Source organism: Typopeltis vanoorti, chromosome 1 (assembly GCF_054136105.1).
Source record: "Typopeltis vanoorti isolate ZY-2024b chromosome 1, IOZ_Tvanoo_1.0, whole genome shotgun sequence".
NCBI lineage: Eukaryota > Metazoa > Arthropoda > Arachnida > Uropygi > Thelyphonidae > Typopeltis > Typopeltis vanoorti.
This window is the reverse complement of record NC_143549.1, coordinates 5,128,308-5,140,396: the sequence shown is the minus strand read 5'-3', so window position 1 is coordinate 5,140,396 and position 12,089 is coordinate 5,128,308. Positions and strand designations below refer to the sequence as shown.

Sequence of the window (12,089 nt, the reverse complement as noted above, 5' to 3'; positions counted from 1 at the left end):
ATAGTACTGGTTGTGGGAGGACTTTGAAAGTTTATTTTTCACTTGGTTAGACTATAATAAATTTAGTTTAATCCTTTATCCAAGTGTGAGCAAACAAAGTTTGCAGCTGAAAGTATCTTCAGGACTGGGATAAGGTAGTACAACACCGGGCAACTCGTTGCAAAGGTGGAGTAAGCTAACATCACTCCTATCTCAGTATCACCCATAATGCACAACACATCTCCTTGCAGATATGTATAATGTTATGCATTAAGGGAAGGGCCACTACCCCAGACTACTATCAACTTTTATTGACGTCTCTTCAGTAGGAGCCAGGCCCAAGTGGAGATACCAGGCAGAAACATTAGCAAGGTCATCTCTACCTATAGGAGTTGCTAAACGGTGTGCCACCTTTTCATTAAATTACTCTGGATTTAGAGAAAGATGTTGAAAGTTTATTTTTCACTTGGTTAGACTATAATAAATTTAGTTTAATCCTTATTGTTAGGGCCTCCCTCTATGAGTCTATGGACTCCTTGGAGTTGCCCATAATAATAATAATAAAAGTTTCTTTCTTTTCTAACAGAAATGGAAGCAGAATATGACGATTTAGTGTTGTACACAGAAGTTAGTTGGCTAAGCAGAGGGAACTGTTTAAAACGGTTTCTTGCTTTGAGAAATAAAATAAAACAGTTTTTAGAGGAACACAAGAAGACAAACAAAGAACTAATCACAAAACTATGTGATCCTCATTTTAACAGCTCACTTGCCTTTCTAACAGACATCACACACCACATGAATGAACTCAACGTGAAGTTACAGGGACATAACCGAACAATCTCAGATTTAGTTGGACACCTAGATGGGTTCATAAGTCGACTGAAGGTTTTTAAATTCACCCTAATCAGAAGAAACTTGGTACATTTCCCTTCCTGCAGGGAGTTAATGGAGGAGAGCCATGACATTGACTTCAAGTTTTCTTTGTCAACGTTAGACCAATTTTTGGAGCAATTCAGTAAGCGATTTTCTGACTTCAGTGACATGCTGCCACAACTGGTATTATTTAACAACTAATGAAATGTGACATTTCAGTGCAGCATGACACTATTCAATTGGAGTCGTGTGACCTTCAAATTGATCCCTTTTTTTTTTTTCCAGTCAAGGGTGGAGATAGGCATTGACTTTTGGAAACTGGTACCAAGGAAAAAATATCCTACATTAAGTGATTTCAGCTTGAGAATTGCATCTATGTTTGGAAGCACATACATATATGAATGCACTTTCTCAACTATAAGGGTGGTTAAATCGTCACAAAGAAGCCGACTGACTGATGACCACCTTCAGGATTTGTTACGAATATCATCATCATTCTTGAAAATCAACTTTGATGAACTTGTTGCCGCACATGAATGCCTACAGAAATATGTAATTAAATTTAATTTAACAGCTTATATTTACATCAATCAAGTATTTTGTATTGTTCTCCAAGTAGTAAAAATGATTTAACAAATATAGTAATTCAATACATATGATTATTGTCATGAAAAAAATGCAGAGTTTATTTTTATATAAGTTTTGTCTAAAAGTGTGCGGCCTGTGACGCTGCCTCATCATACATTGGCCCTTGTATAGAATGAAGTTGGATACGCCTGCCCTAGAATAGAATATGGAAAATAGCCCTTACTGCGACTGCATCCATATCCTACAGACTATCAAACATGTCATCAGTGACGGTTCCTTTGTCATTTCCACAGTGACCTGTAGGAAATACATGAAGTGTTAAAGGAGGTTCTAGAATAGCTTTCAACATTGACATTGAACTATAACTGAACTCTGCCATAAGAATACCTACCTACCTTCTCCAATGAAGAGACCTCCTTCAATTCTAATCACTGATTTAGTACCTCAGAGACTATGTATTCTCGATATAATTCCTATTTACACATGTAATTGTGGCATTTTGAATAGTTTTTTCTTGGCACCTTGTCATATGCCATTTCCAGATCTACAAAACTTAAATACATACACTTATTATATTATATCTCCTATTTAAACCTGATCCCAACTTGTTCTTCTCTGAGTTAGTTTCTCTTTGAGAATGTGTTGTAGGCTCTTCTGAAGTATGAGAAGAATTCTCACATTATTTTCCTTTTTATAGATAGAACGAGGGCTCTCTTCCAATTCTATAATTTGATCTTCTAACCATGACTTCTGGATGCAGTGCAAACATACCCCAATATTTGAGTATTTATGGTCAATTATCATCTATTCCAGCTCTTCTTTTCCACATTTGAGGTTTTTGATGCTTTTTCTATCTAGTATTGATATGTAGTACTCCTAACTGCAACCCTTTTCGATAATTTTTACCACTACATATCAATACTAGAGGTAGAAAAAGCACCAAAAACTTCAAATAAATTTATGTCAATTATATGATAATTGACCAGAAATTATTGCTAAATGTTTCATTTAGCACATTTAACAATCTTTCTAAGTAATTATTCCAGACATTAAGTTGCAGCACATGGGTTTAAATGTCAGGTTAGTCAAATGGATTCAGGATTGGCTGTCTGATAGGTATCAGACAGTTGTGTATGGTGGGGCAATGTCAAGGAAGCAGGTTACAAGTTGGATTCCACAGGGCTCAGTACTGGGACCTATATTGTTCAACCTTTATATCAATGACATCGTCAATGGATTGCAAGGGGATATTCAGTTGTTTGTGGATGATGTGGCAGCCCTGCAAGAGGATTTTAATAAACTAGAGACAGATGGGCAAATGAATGGGGTATCGGTTTAATGCAGCAAAATGTAAAGTCTTGAAGTTTGGAATCCATCGATGGGAGAATCCATACTAGATTGGAGGAGCTATACTTGAGGAAGTAGGGGAGACAAGAGATCTGGGAGTGATGATTGATAGAAAACTGAAATTCAGGGAGCATATTGCAAAGGTGATGAAGGTAACTCAGAGGATTGCTGCAATACTGAGAAGGACATTGACCTGCATAGATAAAAGAATTATCATCCCGTTGTGTAAGACCCTGATCAGACCACACTTACTACTGTTCTCAAATTTGGTCCCAGATTTGAAGGAAATAAATTAACTGTGGAAAGGGTACAGAGGCAGATAACAAAGATGGTTTCAGGACTGTACAATCTCAGTTACGAGGATCAACTGAGGGAATGTGGAATGCAGAGTTTGGTGGATAGAAGGAGAGGTGATCTGATCGAAACTTTTATACTGTTGAGAGGCAGTTAAGGGTAGACATTAGGAAGTTCTTTTGCTTGGTGGAATGGCAGGAAGGAGCGATGACAAGGGGCCATCCCTGTAAGTTACGAAAGGAAGATGTGAGCAAGAAGGGTGAAGAGTGGTTTCTTTGCATGGAGGGTGGTTGAACTGTGGAATGAATTGCCTGAGAGAGTGGTTAGAGCAAGAACAGTCAATGAGTGGTATTATAGACCCCTGAGGGGTAGCTGGGCAAGAGCGTGGTTGACAAGAGTGTTAGAGCTAGGTTTTTTACTTGGAGAATGGTGAATGAGTGGAATAAGCTTCCAGAGTCTGTTGTGGGTGCTACGACCATGAATGAGTTCAAGGCAAGGTATGATAGATACTGTGTCAATATTGAATAGTTGTTCTTGACATGATGTTAGGGGCCTCCCTCGATGAGTCTGTCGACTCTTTGGAGTTGCCCGGAACAATAATAATAATAGACTTTGTGTTTCCTAAGAAGGACTTCCTGCGATGAGTCTTTTGACTCCATGGAGGCCTGAATAATAATAATATTTAGAATACCTTTAGCATTAGTTTTCATGTTACTTTATCATCTCGGATTCTTTTTTAATGTATTCTTTACTTTATTTCTATGCTTTTTCAATAGTATCCAGAACATTTTTTCCGTCCCTGCTATTTATCTATGTTATAACCAAAGTTTCACATGACTCTTATTTAGCTGCTTTTGCACATTGCTTCATTTTATTTACATTTTTCTATGTATTCTCACAGAGATCATGCTGACTTAGTTGTTATCAATATGCTTTTCTTGTTTTCCTTGATTGCCTTTTTAACATCTCGAGTCAAGAATAGAGTTATGATTTTTTCCCCTTGACTTCAACACATCTTACTGGTTGAATCAATCTATTGATGTTTTCTTCACAGTCTGTTGCTAAGTCTGGCAGATTGCTTTTATTGCTTAAAAATTGTCTTCTGTTTTTTTCTTGGATAATATTTGGATATTTGAATAAGTTCACTTCATAAAGCTGGCCAAGTTTGAATTATTTGAATTAAACTTTTGTACATATTTTTCTTTTCAATATGAAATCCATTTTTATAGTGTTCAAAACTAAATGATCTGTTTAAATAGATCCGATGGTCTACTCTGTCCCCTTTTTGAGAATAGTACTTTTTAAATCAGCTAATCTTTCTTATTTTTTATTTAATTATTTATTATTTTATTTATTTTTTTAATAAGTTAGGAAATTTAATGACCTGTTTTTAGTTATCTTACATTAGCTACATGGGTGGCACCTTTTGGAATTGTCAGTTATTGTTCAGTTAGTTTTTTACATGTACTGAAGATGCCTTTGATACTTAGGCAAAAATTATACTAATAAAATAATATTTTACATTGGTTTATTCTGCATTATTAGCACTTGATAAATGTACACAGAGAGTTAAATTTAAGCTGGTATGTTCAATTAAATGGCACAGGAAATGAGAGATTAGCAAAGTGTGGGCTGAAAAATGGCAGGACAGGATTGCAGAGGAAATTGAAGATAAAGGTAGGCTCTGCAGTTATAAGTACTTTCGGAGATAAAAATGTACAAACTCAATCAAATCAGACCAGAAAAATAACAGACTAGTTTGTAAGAAAGGTGTTAACTGAAAAACATTCATAAGTTTTTCAGTTAACACCTTTCTTATATTTTTTACTATAATATCTGTCACATTCCTAGAAAGTATACATCAGATAATTATGATGAGATATTTCATTTTGGAATTCTGCTATGAACCTATACTTAATTCAGGAGTTTATTTTTTAGGAATTTTTTTAAGTGATTAAGTGAGTCTAATCGATTTTTTAATCACTCAAAAAAAAAATAAAAATAAAAATCTGTGTATGCATAAATAAATAGTTTTCATGGAATAAGTGCACATGTGGAGAGCATTTATCCAGTGAATGTTGGGATAATATTTGTGTCAAAAAAAAAAAAATAATAATAATTTATCTCAATAATTTAACTTAGGAATTAATGACCTTTTGAGAGAATAATTGTTTATAAATTTAATCTGGATTAATGATATCATACTTGCATCAAGCTTCATAATAAATGTTGGTCGATCTAATATAACATCACAATGTTTATCCTGAATGGGACGATAAGGTAACTCCGAAAAGTGTTCGAGTTCTGCATACCTACATAAATAAAAATTTATTTGCAAAAAATAAAATATTCTATAGAATATTCTTACATATACCAATTATTTTAACTAATCTGCATATGATTCACTTGCTAAAAGTCCTCCCTCAAAAAACTCAATGAGACCTCAATAAAGGTCGAGGCCAGTCTGGGTAGTTACCCTTCCCATAATGCATAGCATTATACATGTTTGCAAGGATATGTGGCTTTGCATTATGGGATACTAATGCAAGTGATGTGAAGTCATTAGCTTATGAGTTGCCCCAGTCCAGAAAATACTTCAGGCACAAACTTTGTTTGCTTACACTTGGATAAAGGATTAAACAAAGTATATAATTTCTTGGTATCTTTAATTTATAGTATAACCAAGTGGAAAAACTTCCAACAACTATCTCCAATCCAGAGTGATTTAATACCACTTTCCTTCGTAACATGACTGATATACATAATGAATAAGAGTGGAGATAATTTACATCATTTTCGCATACCTGATTTAACACCAAACCATCTTCCTGTACCTCCTTCAATTCTAAGTGCTGACTTCAGCTTAAACAGAGACTATGCATTGCTCAATATAACGCCCCATTTATATCACAAAACTGTAGTATATTGAAGAGATGTCCTCTTGTCACCTTGTCGTATGCCTTTTCCAGATCAACAAAACTTAAATACAAATCCTTGTTACATTCCCAAGATTTCTCAACTATTTGTCTTAAAGTGAAAATCTGATCCTGAAAAGCTCTATTTGGGCCTACATACAGCTTGATTCTTCATCAAGCTTCTCCCCCACAATTTTTTTAGCTGTTTCTCAAGAATATTTGCATAAATCTTACCAGGAACACTCAACAGAGAAATTCCTCTATAATTCTCACATTCAGTTTTATTCCCTTTTTTATAGATGGTTACCATGAGTGCTCTACTCTAATCATTCAGAATTCAGCTCTCTGAACAGACTTTCTGAATTATGCAGTGCAGCCACTTAAAAAGTTTCATACCTCCATATTTCTGCATTTCTGGTCAAATTTCGTATATTCAATCTGCCTTTCCACACTTCAGCTTTTTGATGGCTTTTTCTGCTTCAAGTATGGATAATATGTATTCTTGATTGCATTCCTATTGAGTGTTTTATACAACCATGCTGACATGATTTGTTTCTTTTAGAAATCTTTCAAAGCAATTACTTCAACATCTGACAGATGTTGAGGTTACCACCCGCATCTGACAGCACAGATGAGGATATTTGATTTATTCTATAAAGATCTGACAGAGAGACAATAGAAACAATACCAAAGCAAGATGTACTAATTATTGAAGGAGATTGGAATGCCAAAGTTGGAATAGATAATAATGGTTGGGAAAGAGTCATGGGAAAATATGGTTTCGAGAAAGAAATGAACAAGGTGAAAAATTGTTAGAATTTGCTGTGGACCACAAGATGATGATCTGTAACACAAGATTCCAACAAAAGGAGTGTAGAAAATGGACGTGGGAATCAAATGATGGGAAAACCAAAAACATGACTGATATGATTATGATTAAAAGAAGATGGATAACATCAGTACAGCAATGTCGAACTTTTCAAGGAGCGGATATAGACTCGGACCATAGTTTAGTGATTGCAAACATCAAGATGAAATTAAAAAAGAAATATAAACCCCAACATCAGAACAGAAAAGATACAGCATGAATAAGTGAAGCAGAAATCGGAAGAAGGTACAGAACAGTGTTAGAAGAGAAACTTAAAAGTGTGGAGAAAGAAAAAAACTCGAGTGAAAAGAGTAATGAAGGCGATAGAAGATGCAGTTGAAGAAACAGTACCAGAAGAAGAGAAGATCAAGAAGAAATGGATTACACAAGAAACACCGAAGTTAGTACAAGAGAAAAGAATGTTGAAGATAAGAAGGGATACATCAAAACAAATAGAAGAGCAATATAGAAGAAAGTGCAATGAGGTGAAAAAAGCAATCAGAATGGATAAGATGAAATGGTTAGAAGCCCAATGCAACAATGTAGAACAGTACTATAGAGAGCATAAAACAAGGGAGGTATACAAAATGATCAGAACCATTAATAGAAAGTGGCAACCAAAACAGACCACAATTAAAGATGAAAAAGGCAAAGTATTGATGAATAAAGAAAAAAATTGTACAGCGGTGGACAAGATACTGTAGTGAGTTATATGAAGAAAAACTAGATTCAGATAGTGTTGGGAAACTAACTGAAGAATTGAAGCAGATATCACCACCAGGTAATGAGCATGATACGGACATTTTAAGAGGAGAGGTAGAAAAAGCAACAGGACGGCTAAAACAAAACAAGAGTCCTGGTAACGATAACATTACTGGAGAAATGATTAAATATGGTGGTGAAAGTATGGTTACAGAAATGCACCAACTATGTAATATGGTATGGAAAGAAGGGAAAATGCCAGAGGAGTGGGTGAAATCAATATTAGTAACATTATACAAGAAAGGAAATAAGCTAGAATGTAAAAATTATAGAACAATTGCCTTGATAAGTCACTTTGGTAAAGTGATGATGATCATATTGACAGAAAGACTGAGAACACAATTGGAAGCATACCTTGCAGACGAGCAAGCAGGATTTAGGAAGGATAGAACTACAATTGAACAGATTTTGACAATGAGGTTAATAGCAGAGAAAGCTAGGAGAAAAAACAAAACATATATACTTGCTTTGTTGATTTTCAGAAAGCATTTGACAGTATTGATCAGAAAGTGACATTATCAGTTCTGGAATCCTATGGAATTGATAAAAAACTAATAGCTATATTAAAAGATGTTTACCAGAATGCAGTTGCAGCAGTTAGAATAGGTGATGATTTGGGGAAATGGTTTAAAACAAGCAGGGGGTACTAGACAGGGAGACCCAATATCACCAAGCATTTTCATCGCACATTTAGAAAGAGCAATGGATAAAATGAAAGAAGATGCCAAAGGAATATATGTACAAGGAATGAGAATTAACAATCTGAGATTTGCAGATGACATTGTTATTATTGAAGAAGACGAAAGAGAACTACAAAAAACACTGAAACTGTTAAATGAGGAAGGGAAGAGATTTGGACTTGTTATGAACTTTGAAAAAACAAAGACAATGGTATTTGGTGAGAAGAACATGAAACAAAAGATACAAGTGGATGGAACTGATATAGAAAATGTAGAACAATTCACATATTTGGAAAGTAAACTGACATATGACTTGCACTGTAAAAAAGAAATAAATATCAGGATTGCAAAGGGAAGAACAAATCTGAAGGCCATGAATAACATCTGGAAAAGTAAAGTGATCAGTCTGCAAACAAAACTAAGAGTATTGGAAACATGCATCTTCAGCGGTGTACTGTATGGATCCGAAATGTGGGTAATAAATAAGGAATCAAGAAAAAGAATTTTGGCATTTGAAAGAACTTGTTACAGGAAGATTCTAAGAATACGATGGGTACAGAAAATCACCAATGAAGAGCTCTATCAGAAGATACAACCAAAACAGAATCTAATGCAGAAGATTATAAAAAGGAAGCTGCAATTATTTGGACACATCTGTAGAATGAGTGAGGACCAGAAGATAAAGACATTTATGTGTGGTATTTTGGATGGTTTAAACAGAAGAGGCAGACCATACAGAGAATGGATAGACAATATAAAATATGTGGAATAGGTGTACAAAAACTGCGACACTGTGCACTGGGCAAAGAAAGGTGGAAGAAGAAGATAGTGAAACAGGCATCAGAATCAACGGGCAGTGAGCCCATAGTTCGTGATGATGATGATGATGATGAATTACTTCAACATCTAGAATACCTTTATCTTTAGTTTTCACGGCACCTTTATCATCTCTGAATCTTTTCACAGTACACTTTCATACTTAACCTCAAGAATATTTTGCACCTTCCTGAAATTTATTTTTTAAGTTATTACCAGTCTTCCCATGACTTTTATTTAGCTAGTTTTATACAGTGCTTCACTTTTTTACATTTTTCTCTATATTCTGTAAGAGAACATGCTGACTTTGCCAGGCTGGGAACTTGCTGTATGCTTTCTTCTTCTTCTTCAGTGTCTCTTTAACTTCACCATCTAGTTCTGATTTTTCTGTTCTCACAGACAACCTCATCACATCCACTCTGGCTGAATTGATCAATGTTTTTTTCAGAGTTTGCCAATGAATCTCCAAGGTTTTTCATTTTTTTCTTGAATGATATTTTTGTGAATTTGATTCTACAGTTCACTTCTGAAAGCTGCTCAACTTTGATTCATTTTAAAGCTTTCTTATACACTATTCTTTTCAATATGAAATTCAATTTAATCCTGCTCAAAACTAAACAGTGTTCAGTAGAAAGTATTTTACCTTGGGTATATTAAATGTTAAAAATACCAAGCTATTTTTTTAAACCTGGTTTTACTCCATTTCCCAAGTAAGCAAACAGACAAATAAGTCAAGTTTGAGGCGCAAACTTGACTTATTTGTCTAGCTGACCCTACAGGTAGTTACTACCTGTAGGGTCAGCTAGACTTGCATTACGTGCAGGCGCAAACTTGACTTATTTGTCTGTTTGCTTACTTGGGAAATGGAGTAAAACCAGGTTTAAAATAGCTTGGTATCTTTAACATTTAAACAGTGTTCACTTCCTATTTCAAATCCTCTGTATACTTGTCTACTGAACCAGTTGGAAAACATCTCTATCAGCTATAAAACAGTCAATGAGACATTTCTTAAGTCTTCTTTCCATTTGAATCTGTGCACATTTTTATGTTGGAAAATATTGTGTCAGTAATAACAAGTCCATGTCTTGAACATAAATCCAACAGGCACTTAGCATTATTAGATTTGTTCTTATCTTCAAATTTTCCTAAAACATTTTAATATGTCTGGTAGTCATTTCCTACTCTACTGTATAGATCAACAAGGACCAACTTTTTATTTTTCATTGTGTCAGCTGCATTTTCTAATGCCTGGCAAAATTCCACCATTTCTTCCTTAGTAGAATATTTTCTGTTTTACTAAAAGCAAAAATAGATCTCACTGTCTAGTTCCCAATTCTTTTATTTGTTCATATCACTTTGCTTCATATATTTCCTGCCATTCAGGATTATTCTCGTATTTAACGCTGAGTGCTATTGCTTCTTCCTTGTTTCACTGATTGTTATTGCCACAATATAACATTTTTTATTTGCTGCTTAGAAAGAGCTCAACTGTTTTTGCCTTCTTTCCTTCTTTCAGTCAGGTGTATTATGTTGATCTTGTACTTATCTAATTTTTCTCCTAGTTCCATTTCTTTTCCACTGATGTCTTCTTTGCATTGGTATTACTAATTTTGAACTCTGTTGATCTTAAGTTGGATGTGTGCTGAATTTATGCTGTTCTTCCTGATTCCCTGAACGAAAACAACAGGCAGCCTTGTTTAACAGGGTGACATCCCAGCTGCCATGAAATTCTGTCATGTTATACCATCCTGTTACATCACACTGCATTTACATTGAATCATTTTAAATTTAGTTTAAGTCATTAAGGTACACTCTGTAAGGTCTACACCATGAGAAGGTTAGGATCGGACATTAGGTCAAAAGCCCTAATTGGTTCTCTGCATTCCTTAAAAGGCTATGTGGAAGTCTTCTCCCATTTATATGACTCTGAACCTTAAGCACTCCAAGAAACAAATAAAAGATATTATATTCAAGCTACAAACAATCGGGAAAAGAAAATGAGTAGCTATAGGTTTTATATATATATTTATATATTTTTTTAATAACTTTAATGGCTTACGCATGTAACAAAAAAATAACAAAACAATTCATTACAAAAAATGGGTATTATGAAGAGTCTTGTAGATAGAGCTCACACAATCTGCTCGTCTGATCCCCTTTTGTAAGCAACTGAAAAAAATTAAAAGCAACAATCTGATATGTAATGGATACAACAAAACGACCATTAAAAAAATTATTGAAAATTATCATCCGTCTACTTCCACTTTACATCAAATTGTGTCCTCTTCTTCACTTGTGGAATACAGTTTACTATTGCTGCTAACAAATATTCCTTTACAATTTCCCAAGCACTAACGATATCCTGGCCTTCCAATTCCTCCCTCCATGAAACTTCCCCAAGTTGATATCCAAGAGTATTATAATCACCTGCCTTATAATTCCACATACATTCCCATCTCTTTGATACTCCTGCATGTCTATTCACCTTCCAAGTCAAAACTACATGATCACTCTATCCAACTGGTGGGAGAGATGTTATTTCAGTTATTATCAACTCTTCTGATGCTATGACCAAATCCAAAACTCTTGAATCCCTTGTTCCCTCTATTACACGTTGCCTAAGACATTTGTCCCTCAAGAACTCCAGAAATTCCATTCCCTTATTGCTATATGCATCTTCCTCTCCCCAGTTTATACTACTGTAGTTAAAATTTCCCATAACAATCATTCTTCTTGCACTTGCCAAACTCAACTGTCTAAACATTTCCTGGTCCCCACCCTCTGTACTCCTAGGTCTGTAGCAACACCCCACTAAATATCCTGTCTTGCCCACCTCTACCTCACACCATATGCTTTCAAAATCATTAGCGTTAATGCCTTCCAAAGTCTCCACTCTTAGTACTGCTTATGATAAGTCATCACTTATCATAAGCAGTACTCCACCACCATGTTTTCCCTTCATATCCT

At 34.9% G+C, this 12,089-nt stretch overlaps 1 protein-coding gene across 3 annotated transcripts in view; it reads right to left on the bottom strand.

The window, feature by feature from the left end:
• The window catches only part of Eogt (EGF-domain O-GlcNAc transferase), a 402,968-nt gene that overhangs the window by 211,945 nt on the left and 178,934 nt on the right, over window positions 1-12,089 (bottom strand). For all 3 annotated transcript variants that reach the window (XM_090408171.1, XM_090408016.1, XM_090408097.1), the window contains one exon: window positions 5,287-5,393. In XM_090408171.1, coding sequence (XP_090264297.1) covers window positions 5,287-5,393 — 107 coding nt within the window. The remainder of the gene's footprint in view (window positions 1-5,286; window positions 5,394-12,089) is intronic.